The sequence below is a fragment of the Miniopterus schreibersii genome (genome assembly GCF_964146895.1).
Source record: "Miniopterus schreibersii genome assembly, chromosome: 7".
Lineage (NCBI taxonomy): Eukaryota > Metazoa > Chordata > Mammalia > Chiroptera > Miniopteridae > Miniopterus > Miniopterus schreibersii.
This window is the reverse complement of record NC_138108.1, coordinates 15003056-15023283: the sequence shown is the minus strand read 5'-3', so window position 1 is coordinate 15023283 and position 20228 is coordinate 15003056. Positions and strand designations below refer to the sequence as shown.

The window sequence follows — 20228 nt, the reverse complement described above, 5'->3', positions numbered from 1 at the left end:
TTAATGAACACAATGAGAGGTTTCAGAAGAGTGGCTGCAGTGAATTAAGGAATGACCCTAGTTCTTGCTCTCACACTGATTTAACTCTGAAACTTTTTATTTTTTTATTCTGGGTCTTAAAAATAAAACAAAAAGGACTGGGCTCTGAGCAATGAGGTCCTTCAAGTGCTAACAACATTCTTGGGATCTGAATACTAAATACAGACTCCAGACTAAAACCAAATGTACAAGAACCAAGGCCTATAGCTTACATTTCTTTCCTTCTCATCATATTTAGCACTAAAGAAAATGTTCTGATGTGTGTTCATCAGGAATTATTCTAATTTTATTTATTTATTTATTTATTTATTTATTTATTTATTTATTTATTTATTTATTTATATCTTTATTGATTTCAGAGAGAGGAAGGGAGAGGGAGAGAGAAATAGAAACATCAGTGATGAGAGAGTCATTGATCGGCGGCCTCCTGCAGGCCCCTGACTGGGAATCAAGCCCACAACCCAGGCATGTGCCCTGACCGGGAATTGAACCTCGATCTCCTGGGTCATAGGCTGACTCTCAACTGCTGAGTCACGGCCAGCTGGGCCTAGTTTTATTTTATTATGACTATAAATTCCTTTTTCTCTGTGTACGTTCTGTCTTTGATTGACCCAAAACTCAATGAGACCTACTGTAGTTACATTCAGTATTAACCAGGACATTATTTGAGACATTTGGGAAGCTGTGATATCTCAGCCTGAACTGAAACCTTACTGAACATATTCAACAGACAGTTTTAAGGCTTGTCAAGATATTTTTGACAGTTTTCCTAAGTTAATGAAGCAAATAAGAAAATGCCAACTACTCTAGTACAGAGTTTGCCTTAAAAAGCTTTATGGATTTGATGTTGTGTGGAAGTTTCCAACTACAAGCAGATACAGCTTTAATGGTAGTAAATGACATTAAAAATTTTAACTAACAAAACCCTCGTTTGAAATTAGGAACATAGCTTTGGTAATTTGAAGCTTCAAGGATAACTAATTGGCTAACGCACAAAAGGACAAAAAACCTGACTAATATTGACTTTGCAACAAACAAGGGGGAAAAAAAAGAAAATTGAAAAGGAGAAACCCAAGCTGTCATACAGTTGAATCTTTTTCTTGGCTTCTCACACTTTATAAACCTATTTTGTGTGAGTGGACATCAAATTCCCTCTGGGATTCTCAATTTCATTTATTTTATCAATAAGAGAGCATTTTTGTGGAGAAAGGAATAAATCAGTTATAAGTGAAATATAAGAGATTACACCAGGGGCCCAGCTCTTACCTTGACTCATCCAATAGCTTTAGCCAAATATCTCAATGTCAAAAGCATTATAAGTATTCTGTAAGGTATGTCTGGCAAAGAGAAATCAATAGCAAAGTATTGGATTTGATTAAAATGTTTACTTTTCCCCTCCACCCTTCCCCTTCCCGAGCTAAATAGCCCTTTCCCTTACTAAGCTGATCTTCGTCATGGTTATCGGCTGGCCTTGTTTCTTGTCATAATGCCATATGCCTTAGAACTCATGTCTGAATCATATACTTTTCTGCCTCTCCAGAATTTCAGTATTGGAGTCCATGCTCTGATGTTACACTGTGTGTCTCTGAACTTAACAGACTTCAAAGAAACATCAGAAACTTATTTAACAAATTATTTTAATTCTAACAACTTCATAATTTGTACAGAAGAGAAAACATGCTTAGCAAGAGAATTCTGCCCACATTTGCTTGGCTCAGCTGAAGCTGTCTTTTCAATTATTCGGCATATTAGAGGCTCTTGGACATTATAGAAAATTCCAGAACACTGGTTATGATATTTACCTAGCACCTCAGGGCCTTTACATATTCTATTCTGAGGATACACTTCAAATTCTCCCCTTCCTTTGCCCTTTATGCAATTAACTCTCCATCTGTCTTCAGGGCTAGTGTCGTCAGTTTGGTTCTGCTATAACTAATTTTCATAGATTGTTTGGGTCAAACAACAAACACTTATTTCTTACCGTTCGGGAGGCTGAGGAGTCCCAGATTACGGAGCCAGAGGGGAGTGCGTGTGGTGAGGGCTCTTGCCCTGGCTTGCAGGTGGTCATCTTTTCATTGCATCCTCAAGGTGGAAAGCAGAGAAGAAGAAAGGTGCCCAGTGTCTCTTCAGATAAAGGCACTAATGTCATCAAGAGGGCTCCACCTTCATGATCTAGTTACTCCCAAAGGCCTCATCTCAAATACATTCGCATTAGAGGTTATAGTTTTGACATATGAATTTGTGGTGGAGGGTCGGGGGGGAGATACAAACTTGCAGTCTATAGCACTGAGCTTTCAAAGTCACTTTTAAAGGCGTCTTTCCCTGATCCTCCAAGATTAGGAACATTTCCCAGATGCACTTTTATACCTATCGCCTTCTTATTAGCATTCATCAAGGAAGAGATTTTTTAAAAAAGAATACCTGTTTTCTTAATTGGAATGAGAACTCTGGGATAGCAGGACTAGGAACAATAATGTTTACTTCTGTTTTCCCAACATCTGTGGCACTGAAAAATATTTGTCATCACGCTAACGGTCTGCTTGCTATTTTAAGACATCATGATCTCATTGATGGATTATGATGCAAACTGCCTCACTTTTTCGCTGCCTCTCAAGTCCATGCTGTCCAGCCCTGACTGATCTGTTCTTTTCAAACACTCTTTATCATGTTACACTCCAGTGCAACCACTCTATCACCATGTTATTTATGGAGAAAAGAAAAAATGATGCTCCTTAGAGTAATGTTCAAAACCCACCATAATTTTCTGATCGGTTTTTGGAGAGATCAATTAGGCATATTACTATTATCATGGACCAAGCCTCTGAAATCCCCAGAAGGGAGCCAATATTCTCAAGTGACAGGCTTCATTTACTTAGTACATCACTAGCTTTTTCTCTATATTGGGATGATCTTGAGAGAAGGGAAAGTTGTGGCCTATTATATTGAACTTCTGATGGCTAGTGCAGTAAAGGTGTTAGTTGATATTTATGGAATTGAATAGATAGCCTCTGCTAAACTCTGTACTTTGAAGAACGCAGCATGAATTTATTTAAAGGCACATATAAATAATTTCTTTTTCCTTTGGGAAATTTTAATATTCAGATGTTATTTAAGGCTTAAGAATATCACCACAGTACATCCCACATTTGAGAATTTCCGTGAAATCTCTTGCTAGATAAACAGAATTATCTTGTTAAAGTACAATCACCACCAACTGGACTAAAGCAAATCCTTTTGGAACCAAACTCAGGGCTTTTAACTTAAATAAATCAATTAGTTTGAATCTGCTGATGGAGATTTGGGAAAGGTTTGCCTGGAAAGTGATTAATGTAAAAAAAAAAAGCCAGTATAAATAAAGCAACCGTATCAAGTTCACTGTAACTTGTCTGGAGAACGTATATGTTAGTAGAAAAAAAAACCTTGTTCGTGGAAATAGTGGAACCAAAAGTGAGAATTTGTCAGGAACCTGTGTATCAGATATTAAAACAACCCATCACTGTTTGTCTAATTTCATGATCACCAAATGGTATTTTAACATAAATCAGTTTCCATTTCTGACTCTTAAGGGCGGCTAAGAAAATATAAGGATTTGAGCTACCAGCTATGTTTAGAAAATGCAGAACTACCAGCTCTGTTTCTTATTAGGAATTGCCATTATGCTTTAAGCTTAGAACATATAAGCCTTTTCTGCCTGTTCTACCCTTGGTCCACCATAGCATCTTCCCTGTCCCATCTCTAACCCCAAAGGATGCTGCATCGAGAAGCTCTGAGCAGCCTATCACGCTCTCTCTCACTGTACATAGTTTCCTCTCGGCAGACACCACAAGTCTGTGCTTGTCAGCATTAGCATGTGCCTGAGCTAAAATCTTTAAACCTTTCACTCAACTATTACCTTTTAATGTTGAACTTTTCAAGCATCCATTTTTCTGTCTTATATAAAATTTTCTGGTTAATCGATACCAAAGCTGAAAGCAAGGTTCTATGACTTGTCTTGAGCTATGTCTCTCTGAAGCAACAACACAGTATGGGGATTCTCCAGTCATTTTAAGCTCCATGAAATGCAAACTTCTTTGCGAAAATGGTCATGTGCTTCTTGGAGCCCTACCATTTTGTGTGTCTGTCTATTTCTTCCACTAGGTAAACTCAGGATAATCCATGATTTTTATATTTTTCCATGGGAGTTACTTAACAGTGCTTTTATTTTCTGCCAAAGCTCCTGCTGAGAGTGCTGTTTTTAAACAAAGTCTTTTCCATGTACTTAGATGTCTTCAAGGCAATTATTTAAATTTTAGTACTGTAATTATATATTTATTTGTGAGATATTAATGGAAGTATTTTATTATTTTGTCTTAGGGATTACATTTGCTAGTATATTATTGATTTGTCCCTCAGTTACATGTTAGAGCTTTCAGATATTTAGTTAGGAGTATCCACAACTTGGCCATTTCTCCATGCTTTTAAGAGCTGTTATGTGATTGTCATAATAAGAAAAGTTAAATTAGATTAAAAACTAGCTCAAAGTTGTACTCAGTTGAGGCTATTCTTTGATGACTGGCTATACAAGAGAATTATCTTAATCTTAGTTATTTAGACAAATAAATAAGTATTTAATGCCTATTTTATATTATGTATAGTATGCATTTTATAATTTTTTACTCACAGTTCTTAGTTAACATATACACAATAAATATAAATTGAATAATGAATATATGAATGCATATATGTATATGTAAATTATTTTTGGCATTTATCTAAATTATGTAAAGAGAAGGTTTGCTCTGAATTCTATATTAGGGAAATAGTTCATTTCAGGCAAACATTTTAAGATGTATTCAAATAGTCTATAAACCATAAAATCTAAAAATTAAATAACTTATGTTTAAAGGAAGGCAACGATTGAGAGTCAGGCAAGAGAGAGAATTGCTGAGAGTAGGGCTATTTATTCCTAATGATTCTAGTGAGATGCTCACTAGATGAGATTATGAAAGCAGATTTGGAGGGAAATACTTTCTTTCTTCATTCTTACAAGAGGAAAACATATTTCTGCATGTACAGAACAAAATTAAATCCACTTTGAAATACTATTTATATGAATGACCTTCGATGATATATACTATATTTCTGCTTTTAACATTTGTTCTTAATTAAAATTAAAGTTCCATGAAATATTTATAAAGAACTGTAAGGGGTTTAAAGAAGACCATACCTTAACTGTATTTTCACTGTAAAATCTCCAAGCAATATTTCCAATTACTGAACAATTTTGCAGTTTAATTACCATGTCAGGGCATTGCACTGTTCAAAGAGAAACCACTTGCATCCAAAATATAAATTAAAATTACCTCTAAAAATAAATAAAACATTTTAACTTTACATATAAAACAACAACTTAAATCACCTCTGTGTAGGATGTACCATAGAAAAGATACTTAAGCGCCCATGTAAACTATTTACTCTGCACATTTTATCACTCTGAGAAAACCTCAGAAGAATTATTCAGACGTGTAGTTATTATGTTAAACTACCAAGGAAAACTTATATTTATGGTTATGTTATTTCCTTGAGCAGTGAAATAGATATTTTTCCCCACTAAATATCTTTCCGGGTAGGGCAGACAGTAGTGCTGAGAACAAAATGTTGCCTCATAAAACATAATGGTTTTTGGAACATTTGACATCTACTTATGGGAAGTACTCCACCAAACCTGAAAGTTTGAGAAAAATGATAACATAGAAACCTTTTCATGGCAGGCTTCTAGTCTGTGAAGTATTTAGACTTTGTACCCAGAAGTAAAACTTCATGGCTGTAAAGCATTTCAGGTCCTCTGAATATAAAAACATTAAAAATCCCTACGCTATTATTTGAAAAAAGAAGTTGTCCTGGAGTCCTGTTATATGTGATAGGTGGTATATGCCGATGAGATTATTGTAATATGAAAGCATTGAGATCATTAATTTTCTTTGTAATTGTCTTCCTGAAAGTAGCATAATTGAGTTTAAGTTCAGCAGACCAACATCAGCCATAAATTGGCATCCTTCAAGCCACTTGAGCAGTTTCAAGCCTTATAAATATTGGCAAGTTTAGTGAGAGGGACACTTTTAAGAAAATTTCTAAATGAATGACTTCAGTGGCATTGTTAAATATTCACAGGTTGTTTGAGGGAGACCCTGAATATAGAAATGTATTTTTTTTTAATCCTTAACAGAGGGTATGTTTTTTATTGATTTTAGAGCGAGAAAGGGGGGGGAGAGAGAGAGAAAGAGAAACATCCATTGGTTGCCTCCCGTAGGTGCCCAGACTGGGGAGCAAACACACAGCCTAGGTTTGTGCCCTGCCCGGGAATCAGACCCGCAAGCTTTGGATGCACAGGACAGGGCTCCGACCAACAGCCATCTGGGCCAGGGCCAGAAATGTGAATTCAAATGGAAAAACTACCATGTTAAAGAGGAATCATTGTGTTAGTAAATGGCATTCTTCTTTCAGTGATCTTCCTGTGTTTCCCAATTATTTATTTGCACCAAGGAAGTGAGTAAATGTGTTGAAGCTAAAAAAAGCATAATTAGTTATTAGAAAACAGTCTGTTGTAAAACAGAAATCTCAAAAGTAGGCAGTGTATTCAAAATCATTTCCATTGTTTTCCTTCCAACTCAATATCTTCACAAAAAATGAAACAATTTAATCAAGAATAATAATTTAAAATGACTCTCATTTGTTATTTTGGCAGACAGAAAAGATTGTTTTATTTTTATTTATATTTCTCTCATTATTTCCTTGACCATTATTTTGTGTGTAGACAAGTTACATTTTCTCTTTTGTTAATTACCTGTTTACTCATTTTTCATGTGGAATTATTTTCAATTTGAATCAACCATTTATAATTCAAATATGTTTCTCTTTTTATGAAGTTTTAGTAGCATTTTGTTTTACTTGTCTATTTTTTCCTTTGGTTAAATTTTAGTATGTTGAACTTAGAAGGTTGTAGTGTTTGTCAACATTTTTGGACAGGATGGAGGGATTTTTTTCCGTGAACATATAGCTCAGAAAGTTCATCTTGAGTTAATATTTGTGAAGGCTGTGAGATCTGTGTCTGGATTCATTTTGGTATGTGGATGTCCAGTTGATCTAGCAATATTCCTTGAAGAGACTGACTTATTTTTTAAATATTTATTTATTTAAAGCAGCATGCTCTATGCAGTGGCAATGCTTTAAAGGCCATTATTATAAGTGCACACAAATTTCACTGCTTAGTGTCCACAGCTGCTTTGTGCGTTATGCTTCAGCAAACACCCTTAGTTTGATCCGCACTGAAGAGTCGCAGTAGAAAAGTGTGTCGTTTCTTCCTTTTATGACAGAACACTGACCTCCAAAAAGACTGCTCTGCAAGCCACAGAGCCTTTAACTGGCAATGATGTTGCTAGAACATGAGCTCTAACTTCTGCTAATACTCTAGTTTACCTTATTTCGAGAACAGTTAAGAGATATTGATGCCTGGCCAGTGTGGCTAGGTGGTTGAGTGTCAACCCATGGACCTGGAGGTCACAGTTTGGTTCCTGGTCAGGGCACATGCCTGGCCTGTGGTCTCGATCCCCAGTAGGGTGCTTGCAGGAGGCAGTGGATCAATGATTCTCTCTCATCACTGATGTTTCTGTCTTTCCCTCTCCCTTCCTCTCTCTGAAATCAGTAAAAACATATTAAAAACAAACTATTGAGTACTAATTTTAGTACACATAAGGGATCCGATTTAGTTATACTTGTAAAGCTTGAGGTGTAGAATTCACATTGTTGGAACATAAACTAATACCTACCCTGACTTCTGTGAATTCCTTGGTGAATGGCACAGCCTGGTAATGGATATCTAATCTATGAAGACTTGGCAAATTCAGGTGAAATCTGTGTTGTTTTTCTAGAGTTTATTAGAAATGTGATGAGAATCTGCTGAGATTATTGTTCCTCTCTCCACTCCACTGATTTTATGGTAGAACAGATGACAGTCTTAGAAAGACCAGCAAAGCATTTTAGTGATTATGAGATCTATGGCAGGAAATTAGAAGACTCGGGGATACATGGGCCGTTGCCATTACCTCTTTCTCTTATCTGCACTTGCAGGGATGGAGGGACAGGAAAGGTAAGCAGCTTGCTTTACACATGATTTAAGCAAATGGAGTCTGGATTTCTGAAAAGTGGCTTCATAGACTGAAGTGCTCATCTGGGTTCCTGGGTAGAAATACAGCTTAGGTCAGAATATTAGAAACAGCTTTGTTTGTCCTGAAACAAACTGATCTTATCAAGAGAACTTCAACCTAACTGTCAAGCTGGTCATTAGAAATAACAGGTCTGCTGTGGGAAGGAAAATAACAATTTGAAAATGAAACACAAGAGGCGATTAGTGAAAGAATAAGAGAGGGTAATGCCTCAGGGAGTGGAAACTAAGCAAAGTGAGTCTCATATTTTAATATGTGGGAGTACATATGATCTTATGTTTATTACCAAGGTTTAAAGAGACAGGCTACAAGATTGGAATATAGTAATGGAAATACGTGCCCTGTTCAACAGAAATGGACCAGCTATGAGTCACAGTAGAGCGGATGTGCAGATGCTTAGGTCCTGTGAACCTCTAAAGTGGAAGCAGCATAAAGGAGTGATAAAGGACATGAATAGATTGTCATTTCTAAGACATGATGGCTTTCCTCCTCTACTCTAAAGGCTTCTGAACAAAAGAGGGATAATTTGAACTCTGAATGATGCCAAGGATTAGGGGAAGTTTTATAAAGAAGAAAATAACCTCAACAAAAGGAAGACTTTCTAACAGAGCGACTCAGAACCAAATGAACTGGGTTTTGTTATTAGAAGTTCTGAGTAGAGAAATGGGCAATGAAATGACAGTGTATCAGTATAAAGAATCAAAATGAGGGATGTATGATTAGATTAGATGAATTCAAGTGCTCTTCCAGCCTAGAGATTCTAGAATTCTGTGATACATCAATTTACTTTTACCAAGCTAGTTTCAAATGTATCCCAGTTGTCATTATAATGCTGCCAATTATAAAAACTTCTTATAAAATACCAGGAACAGAAACACTGCTTGTTCTGGAACCACATAAATATTCTGCTAAGTCCATTATAAGGCTTTCAGACAGTGTTGCTTTAGCAAATGTGGAATATAGAAAAAAAAAAAAAAAATCTGAGCCTAAGATTGAATGCTCCTTCCTAAACATACAGGGAAAATTTTTCTAATTGCACTTTCCAGGCAGAGTGTAGAATAGTTATTTGGAAAATATTGTTCCAGGATCACTTGGAACTTTCTCAAGCCTGTGAAAAGCAGCCCCCTTCGCTGCACTTCTGTCTTACTGCAGCTTTGTGCAACAACTCTTAGTGTCAGAGAAGCAGCCGCTAAGAAAGTAATTCATTCTATGTTTAATCATTGGCTACAGGAGATGAAATATGTATCCTGCCTTTATTGACCTTGAATATTTTGTCATATCAATCCTCCTAAGACTTGAACTTTGCATCACGCCTGTGTATTTTGGTTACCACGTACTCCTGAAAGTCAGAGTAGTGTACATTGGAAAATTCTAAATTCCAGGTTTTCACCGAGTCGGATCAGAGGTTGGAAGAAGGTAGAGAAGCAGCAGCATCACAGCTGGGGGGCAGCTTTCTTCTGGAAGGAACGCACGTCCCACACTTGGCAATTTAGACTTGGAAATATTCTTTAGCTAAGTGAAAAAGACAAGTGTTATACTGAGACTTCCACTTGAGAATCATTTACCAAAATCTGGGAATAACTGTGATTAAACAAAGCATAGATCTCAAAATAATTAGGTTCAATAACTCAGTACAAGCCTAGAATAGAAATTGCATTTGCGGGAGGCCTACCTGATGTGTCTTTCTGTAAAGTCCCGAAGAAGGGGAGAGAACCAGTTCATTACTTTTCTGGTAAAGAACATTCCTGGAAGAAAGAACAGCAACACAGAGGCTCTGTGTAGCCGGAGTAGAGGCGGGGCGGGGCAGGAGGAGTGGAAGAAAAGATCAGAGCGCTAGCGAGATAGGTGGGAGGAAGGCCATGTAGGACCTTATATTGTCATTAGGACTTTAGTTTTTACTCAGGGAGATGAACCATTGGCGGGTTTTGAGCAGAGGAGCAGCATGAACCCTTTAAGCTTCTGCAGTGAAGAAAAGATTGTAGAAGGATTAGGGCAGAAGCAGTTAGGAGGCTACTGAGAAAATTCAGTGAGAACACTGTGACAGACAGTCCTGTTGAGTAGTCAGGCAGGGGTAGGTGAGACTACAGTCTAATGGGAGTAATGATTCTGTTCCACTCTTCATGAAAACATGGATATCATCAACTCCATATTAAAACTGAGCCAGAGATCACAAGATAATTTAAAAAAAAATAATTTTAAATCTGAGTAGTACCTAGAACTTACATGTGCTGTTGTAAGAAGTTCTTACGTGATCTTCAACACAGCGCTTTAAGTTATATTGAGCAGAGCTTATCCTTTATCTCAAATCAAGACAGTGAATTTCAGAGACGTTAAATGTAAGTGCTGAGTGGTCTGGCCGAGCTCACCTGGGTTGTCTGACAGAAGGGCGAGGAGGCAGAGAGGCCTCCTCGCCTCTACACTACCCACTCCCTGTTTTGTGGCACAAGAGGCCTGAGTCTTTCTACTCCACTGCTCTCTCCTGAAACACTTTAGCACATTTCTTTAAAAACAGGCAATTAGAGTAAATCTGGAACCTATATTGTATTTAATTCTGAAAACTGGTCATTTTCAGCAGTAACAAACTCTTAATACTTCTGCATTTCTGTGCTAAAGTCTGAAAATGTCAATAATTTGCATAGAGAACATGCAAAATATGAAATAAAGCAATTACAGGATATATGAAGTATTTCTAAATATAATTGATACATATTGTTTACTGTTGCAAAGTATAAATTGCTTGACCCAAACAGATTTGATGTGATTTATTTGTAGATTGTTCATAAGATACAAAACAATTAAAGATAATGACAGTATACTTTTGTAAAATCTCTTTAGTATCTGGCTTAATAGATTGTAATTTTGAGGGACTTTTTTTCCAGCCTTACAGAGATTTATTTATTTTATAAGTCTTCAACGAACCACTTTGGTCTTTATTGATCTTCCATTGTATTGTTTTATAGTACATTTTTTTCTAAATTTAGAGACCCATGTTTAGCAGAAAAATATTGAGGCTTATGTAATTTTATTAACCAATGTCACCCCAATAAATTCAATAAAAAAATAAAAAATGAAAAACCATAAAAGTAGACAGTGTATGGCAAAAGTAGGTTTACAGTTGTCAGTATGCTAAACAGTTTATTCTTGTATTATTACTTATTAACTATTGTATTATTTTCCATACAAACAACTGTAGACCTACTTTTTTTCTACCCTGCATGTAAAATAAAAAACAGCTACAAAGCAAAGGACAGTTTTTAATTTCTATCTATGAGTAAAGGACTACCTGTAATACAGCAATTTTTTTAACTCTGCTAATTTGAAAAATAAAATAGATAACCTTTTATAACTTTAATGAGGACTTTGCTCTGTAATTCACCTCTTCCTGCAACAGCTTTATTAAGCTCTCCCTCCACAGTTGTTGTTTTTCTTCTGTACATAAACATTTAAATCTTTCAGCACAAAAATAAGCACCCTCCTCATTACCCCCCCAAAAAAGCAAGCAAGCAAAACACTTGTCTTGATATTGCCATTTTATAGCATAACTTCATTCATTTATTCATTCAAATATTTACTCTGCAAACATTTATTTATCATAACGCTTGATACTGTAGAAACAGGGAGAGGAGACACAGTTCTCCATCAAAAACACAAGGAAGGAGACCCAATAAGCATTCTATTATATTCAGTGAGTGATGTTACTAAGAGAACACGTAGCAAGATAATCCAATGCAGGACACTGCAAAGATGATGATGGAACAGAAATCTTACAGTTGGTATTTTACCAAAAACAAATAAACCAACCCCTGGATGTTTCTGCTTATGTTATTGAAACTAGCTTGTGCGCCCACCACTTGAAAGTTACAGCTTTTTTTTTTTTTTTTTTTTTTAACATCTACTAATGATCTAAATGGAAAATACAATGACTCATCCTCAACCACCCAACACTTCAAATCTTTCATCTCTCAAGATGTAGCTCAAACACCCCCTCATTCCTGAGCCACTTCTTTCTTCATCATCCAGACTGTACTCCTGGAGAATATAATTAATACAAACACGAGCAATGCTGATCTACTGGTTTGTATTATGTTTTTGAAATTGTCTTCACCTGTGTCTAAACTTTCATCATTGTGAGGCTACATCATCCACAGAGCCTAACACATCTCCCTGAACCTAACTCATACTAAAAAAATACTGATTTAATGAATGAATCTAGAAGAATATAGAATTAATCTAGAAAGTGTGCCATTTTATCAACTTGAATTACTAAACAATATAAGGAAGCATCTAATTGTGTAGACTTAAGATAATAAGATTTAGGCATTTAGATATGCCATTATAAGTAAAATTACAATATGTATACACACACAAGGCACTCACAGAATACAAACATCTATAAAAAATTAATTGTAAATTGAGTTTTTAGCAAGTTACTTTTTTATGTTTTTGCACATAGAGGCAACATGTTGGCTACATCAAGTGGTGACACTACAGTTAAATTATGGGACCTGTGTAAAGGCGACTGCATCTTGACCTTTGAAGGACACAGACATGCAGTGTGGTCCTGCACATGGCATTCCTGTGGTGATTTTGTGGCGTCTTCTTCATTGGATACAACCAGCAAAGTCTGGGATATCAACAGGTAAGAAGTACTTTAAACATTATTAATCCTCTACGTTGATAAACATACATTGGTAATGTTTTTTCCCCCTCAATGCTACCACTGAGAAGCATTTTCTAAAAAACTGTTAACTGATAAAATTGTAGAAAACTACTTAAAATCTCTGTGAAATCCATTTCTAACTCCATTAGTCTTTGTTGATATAATTAGTCCTTTTGGAGTGTAGGTGTCGGGATCAAGCCTATGTAATAAGATTAGAATTGCTTCATTGGAAGGCTGTTTGTTTTAAGCAACACAGAAACAAATACTTGTTTTAAAGAGTTAGGTTGTTAATTCTTTCTTTCACAGGGTTATTATCTCTGTATTATCAAACTAACAATTTAATAGACATAACTATGGCAGAAATAATTACTTGCTTTATGCTTAATTTTAATAAAATATGTTTCCAAATTAAATGCTTCTTGGCAATTCAAAATTATAAGAATTAATGCAATTTATCATATGTAAAGTTCTATATAATATCATATGAATGTAGAAGTTTTTTCATTTTGCTTTTAACTCGAGAAAAACAAACTTGTTACGTTTAGTGTCAAAATACATGTGATTCATATGTTTGGATGATTACTACTTTCTGTTACGTATACAAATAAGATATAAAGCGCTACTCTCAAGTATCATGATTGCTCCAGCTGGCTAAGGTATTATAAATCATCCGTCAGACTTCCGATCACCTTAATTATTGAACAGTGCCCAGATTCTAAATATATAAGTCATAAGGATTCCTAAAAATTTAGGTAAACAGTTGTCACTGAGCCATTTAATTTATTTTGTACGAGGAAAATGGACTCATTTTAAAGGTGGACACTGTTGCTTTGAGGTCATGTGTAAACCTTGAAAAGACTTTCTCCATTCTTCCTTGACTCATGGGTGATATATTTAGAAGTGGGGTAAGTAAGGTGCTTGCAAAACGTCAGCAGATTTTCTGGGAGGATTCATTGAAAGTGTGTGCTCTGTCCTTTGAGTAATTTGATTGTCTCCGAATGCCGTGTGCCAGGTATTATGCTATTTTTTCTCAAGACCAAAATCACCCTTGTATATCTGTTCTGGTGATGCTGGGAATTGGAAATTTGCAAACCATGTTTTTGCTTTGCCAGCTGACGTGCTGTTAGGCTTTAGCAATAGGGGTCACTTGTAGAAGACTGCAGGGCTGGCGGAGGAAGAGGGGGCTTGCTCCTTCCTGTCTCCTTTCTGTGGACTTCTCCTGGACTTCCAGTTCCAGTGAGCATCGGTCTAGCAATACTTCACCCCAGCAGCAGCAGGCCGTTCTCATCACAGCAGCCGAATCCAGCTGGCAGTTTCTCCAACACTTGCACAAACAGGCGCATCATCAAAGACATTAGCCTTGGCAAGTAGGTGCCCTCTTTTCAGTGGCCCAAGTTTCCAGCTCTGCATGACCCCTCCTCTGAGTTGCAGGACACCAATATCAGCAGAAAAGTGCCTCCCCCCGCCCCCAGAGGGCTGAGTTTCAGCTCTGTAGGCCCCCCTTCCCAACGCTCTAAGTTTCAATAATTTACCCTATTCCCTTTGTTCACTCGTTCCTACAGATAGTAGCTCCTTTCTGCAGTTGCTTTCCCCATAATACCTTAATGTTTTCTTTTTCTCTTTTTAGTTACCTAGTTAACAACTTTATATAGTTTAAAAGCATGTATTAAATCCTTACTGTTAAAACGACGGGTGCAAATTCTGTGTCCTAACTAGACTATGACAGATACAGGGCAGTAATTAATGGGTGAAGAGCATCATCCACCACAAAGACTCAGGTAAATAATGTTGGAATATGCTGTGTGAGGAAACATGGCTGTGAATAATTCATTTTAGACTTAAAACAGTGACAATTTGAGATGTTTTAATTTTCAAATGGGTACCATTTGGTTATCTGGGATAACCAATCACACATAATTCTTAACTTTATGTTTCTAATTATGTGACCAGATTTCATAAATATTTCTTATAATAGATTAATGGAATTAAAAAAAAATACTTTACTGAGATATGATTGACATACAAAAAGCTGTAAATATTTAATGTAGACAACTTGATGAGTTTGGAGGAAAGTCTGCACTCATGAAATCATCACCAGTCTATGCCATAAATATATCTATCACCTCCGAAAATTTTCCCTGCCCTCTTTATCTAACCTCTTAGCAAATTTTTAAATATAAAATACAGTATTGTTAACTATAGGTGCTATGTTGTACAGCATATATCTCTAGGACTTAATCATCTTACATAACTGAAAATTTAATACTAGTATCTAATTTTAATTTTTATCACCTTTGGCTTAAATGAGGAGCCTAATAGAAGATTGTGGCTCATTCTCAAATATAACATATCTTCGAATGCCTTATTCAATCATAGTGTTTAAACCAAGCTATGGTTTGAAATGAATTCCCAAAAGACTCTGCCCTTCTTAGAATGATATCAAACACTTTGACTTGACACATTGTCTTTATGACCCTGATCCAAATGCTGTCCTCCAGCTGATCCCCAGTAGATATAGATATAACAGATGAAAATTTCTACTGATTGATGCCCAAAATGCTTTACATTTCAAAATTCCCATGACTGTCAAGAGCTCACTTTCATCATTAAAGACCAAAAACTTATACTAATTTTGAAGTAGACAAATTTTGACAGATAATGGAGAAATTGATTATTGATACATCTTTCAGAGTTTAAATCAAAGCACTGAACTGTAATTTATTGTTACTCATGAGTCAATGCTGTGTAGATATGTCTAAAACTAGTGTCTGATTCAAAAATTTCCTGGATTATTGGAACCAGCTTAGTGACTTAAAGGGAGAGGTTATTTGCTTTGGTAAGACTTTAGTAGTAGAAGCTGTTCTGTGCTGGGTCATATACTCTTATCTTGATGCCACATAGTTCTTAATAAGAAAAATGATATTGATAGACTGTTCTGTTCACCAAAGTAAGAAGAATTAGAACATATTTTTCTCTTTTACGCTCTGCCCTTCCCTAGAGCCCCTGGCTCTAGCTCTTCAACTGTTCCTGAATAGGACATCATCTACCAGGACCATCCAATTAGCTCCACACCAGAAAATTAGATAGCTATTAATTATAATTAATGTAAAAAATCCAGTTCAAGATCCACTTTTGCTAAATGCTAATAAGAGCAATATCTGTGGCACTTTTAGTCTGGATGCATCACACGCTGTAAGACTTCCATGAATAATTAACAGTAGTACTTCAATAATCTTCTGAATGATCATTTATATAAAGTGGAAATATATACATGTTTCAATTTGTAATAATTGATTTCTAGCTTAATTTTCAAATATATTCCTTAAAAATCAGTCTTAAAACACACCCACACTTACACCCACACTATTGTATCCTAAGCAGAGAGTGCTTGGCAAATGACAGTTTGTTTGCATGAATGATAAACAACCAAAAAATCAACACACATAGAAGAAAATGTTATCCTGTACTCAAACTATAATTTAATTATTGTCTTATTCTACATGAATCTATGACGTGATGAAAATAAGATAGGAGAATCAGAAGATATGTCAGTTGGCTATAAAAATAATTTGTATTTCTTTAAATCATAAGATTATCAATAAGTATTCATGAAATGAATTACCAGTATCTGGATATATTACAGACATTAGAAAATTCTCAGACTCCATTACTTCCTTCAGTCAGATTACAGGTAGTTTTAAAATGTAGCAGTTTTGAAGCAGTCAGAGAATATGCATTGCATCTGAAATTTATAATATCAGGTAGGGTGTTCTGGTTGACTTGTGGCAGCTTTTCTTCCAAGGTAGCTGGATATTTAGCTGAGTAGCTATATACACCGTCACTCTGATATTTGGAAGGCAGACCATGTGCCTGCTTTGTAGCTTGAGAGGAAGGCATTGGAGCCAAAGTTACTGAGTGTAGCTGCCCCCACTGCCTTTAACGAGATACTACACAGGGAAGAACTGAGTTGGTTGTAGCAAGGATGGAAGGAAAAAGAGAGTTTTGTAAAATCCAACAGCTTCTGCACCTCCAACAGTGGGAGATAAATCTGTTGCCCTCATATCCAAATGTATGGTTTCAGATGAACTCAAGATTAAGTTGAGAGAGAAAACGGAAGCAGTTTTAAAAACTTTGTTTAGAATGGTAATTTGTGATCACTGCTGCTCTGCATTGACTGTAAGCAAATATATCAGAAATCTTCCAAGTTTTTGAGAGAATTATATTGACAATGAAACCATGAACCTATCCTTAATATCCTCATGACTCTTCAAACTGTAAAACTGTCCTCAGGGTCCTTAACTTGCATCCAAAGGGGGTGGCCTTGGAGTGTTTTACAATCCGCAGTGAAGGCACAGGCCACAGCACCCACATCAGATGTGGCCAGAGAGGTAATGGACAAGAAAAGCCTTGGCCGTGGAATAAATCTAGAGGCCACGGAGAACAATGGACAGAGGGTCTCCCCTTAGGGAGAGGCGTGATCCAATCAAAGGGCTTTTTCAGTGCAACGGCCAAGTTCCTCATGATGCCGGCCCAGGATTCTGTCGCTGTTTGGACTGGTGACTCTCGTGTGTTTCCCATCTTTCTACTTTCCGTTTTGGGAGTTTGTGCTACAGTCGCTCTGTCTTTGCTGCACTGTTTCCCATTGTGCTTGTGGTGGTGGAGGAGCAGAAAGCTTGGCTTTCACTTTGTTGGTCACCAGAACACGAGTGACACCTCTGAGCCTGGTGGAGCGGATTGTGCCCCATGCAGAGACCACGGGCTGTGAAATCCACGCAGCAAACGATGGGACTTTGTGTGGTCTCCTCGTTGGGGATGGGTAGATCAGTGACTACTCTGAAAGTGAAAGGAGGGATGGCACAGAGATTTGGTGGGCAAAAGGCCGAACTGTGGCAGATTTTGTTAGCTGTTCGCCAGAATCCACTCTCCTTCATGGTAGTTGGGCACCTCACTGTCCATCTAAATGCTATGTTTTCATCTTCCCTTCGGTGTGTGGTTATGTCACTACGTTCTCTACAATAGAATATTAGTTGAGGTGATAGATGCCATTTCTACATTCTTTTTTTAAGTTTTATTTTTAATGGAATTTATTGGGGTCATTGATTAATAAAATTATATAGGTTTCAGGCGTACAGTTCTATAATATAGCACCTGTACACTGTATTGTGTGTTCACCACCCCAAGCCAAGTCTCCTTCCTTCACCATTTCTACATTCTTTCCCCTCGTGGTCTGATGGAATATCAATGGCAATGACCAGGGTAATCTTAGCAGCCCCTTATGGAAAATGACAGGGCGGTCGTCAACCTGCTTGAAGTAAAGCCACTCCTGCTCCCCACCCCTCACCTCCAGCTATCCTTCAACATTCTCCAGATTCTTTAGCACTAAGAAAGTAAATCTTATTTTATTTAAGACATTGTAGCTCTAGTCTCCTTGTTATAGCACTTGAGCCTGCCAAGTCCATTATAGGCACCTGGTAAATAGTTTTTAGGTGATGTTTTCCCCTCAAAACATATTAATAAGGCAAGAAAGACAAGCCCCGCGATATTCTCAAAGTTATTTGGATAGGGCAGTAACAAACATTCTGTGCTGATAATAGATGGCTATACAACCCCTGTAATTTTTTCCCTTCCCCTTCTCATTTTCCTTGATGTTTGCTCACAGTCCTGTTGGAGCTGTGGATTCGTACTTGCCAGTAATAATGCCTGTAAGTTGAATAACTGGCTTATGTTCAAGTGGATGCCTATTAGAGTAGCTGTAAATTATAAGAACATATGCAACTATAATGTATTACTTCTCCATTAGTGGAAATCTGATTCAATAATAATTATGTCATTTAAACAATAAAAAGCACCGAGGATCTCAATTTTATAGTAGCATTGACTATATTTACTGATGAGAATCAGTTTTTCTGATTGCAGTCAAGCTGTTGGAATACAAATAGTGCCTTCCATGTGGTTGCCCTAACAAGTTTTTTAAATTTAATTTTATTTATAGACCCAATATATACACATTTAGCACTTACTCTGTTATGTGCATTGTTTTAGTCACTAAGCTATAGCATTAAACAACAACAACAACAAAAACCCACAACAACTCCTGCCCTCATGTAGACAGCATTCTGTTGGGAATCAGAAAACAAGCCACATAAAAAAAATAATAATTATATGTACAGTATTTAGGAATGATGGGTAACGTAGAGAAAAAAATGTGGAAGGCGGAAAGGAATGGTGAGCACTGGAAGGAAGTACGATTTTAAACAGGATGGTCAGGGAAATTCTCAGTGTAAAGCTGACATGGGCCTAACCTGAAGCAGGGGGGGCAACAAGCCAAGGTGGCATCCACAAGGGGAACGTTCCCAGCCCCCTGGGTGGGCAGCTTCCTATGGTGGCAGCAGGGTTCACGCGGCCTAGAAACAGCGAGGAGGCCGGCGCGACTGAGTAGAACGGCCGGGTGAGTTAACGGTAGAGGCCAGGCCGCTGGTTACGTGGGTGCACCCGTGCGACACGCCTCACACCACACGCGAACGACTTTGACCCTAACTCTCAGTGAGGTGGGAAGCCACTGGAGAGCTTTGAACAGCAAAGCAACGCAGTGTTTTACATCTTAGCAGACAGACTCTGGTTACTGTCGAGGTTAGACTGTGGCGGGAAAGGGAAGGGGCCAAGGGTAAAGGCAGGAAGACAAGCCGGGAGCTATCTCAACAGTCCAGGCAAAAAGTCAGCGAAAGCTTGAGGCACAATGGGAACAGTAAAGGTAATAAGAATTTGTTTTATTCTGGATAGATTTGGAAGATAAAGCCCATAGGAATTGGTGACATATTGTGAGTTATGAGAAAATGAGAAAACAAATCACCGGTTACGTTTTGAGACACCTGAAAAGCAAAAGGTTTATTCTCTTTATACTAGGACACTAATGTAAACTTTACAGAAGGCTTTTCCCACCGGGCTCATCAGCAGGAATTCCAGAAACAGCTGTAGAAGGGGGAATGCCTTCACATTGTTCATCTAACATGTAATTTTCCATTGAAAATTACTTGAATGTCCCTTCCTGCCCATCAGCGTTGCTTTCTTTGTAATTTAAAATTTATTTCCCAGTCATAAGCCCTGAGCTGAGATGAAGCAAACAGAAAGCTATAGATAATGGGAACAGCTAAAATTTAGAAAAAAGAAATGTGAAATATTAAGATTCCCTAACGCTGAGTTATCGTCTCCTAATAATATGTAGTATAAATTTCTTCTGGGTAAATAATGCACCAAGCTGGACTCTAAAAATGGAAGAGATTTCTTTTTTTATTATAAAATTAGTAATAATAAGAAAGCACCAGATAAGT

General features: G+C 37.0%; 1 protein-coding gene across 2 annotated transcripts in view; it reads left to right on the top strand.

Moving 5' to 3' along the window:
- Positions 1 to 20228, top strand: part of SPAG16 (sperm associated antigen 16) — a 557305-nt gene that overhangs the window by 270351 nt on the left and 266726 nt on the right. For both annotated transcript variants that reach the window (XM_081143494.1, XM_081143495.1), the window contains exon 12: positions 12694 to 12879. In XM_081143494.1, the coding sequence (XP_080999620.1) occupies positions 12694 to 12879 (186 nt within the window). The remainder of the gene's footprint in view (positions 1 to 12693; positions 12880 to 20228) is intronic.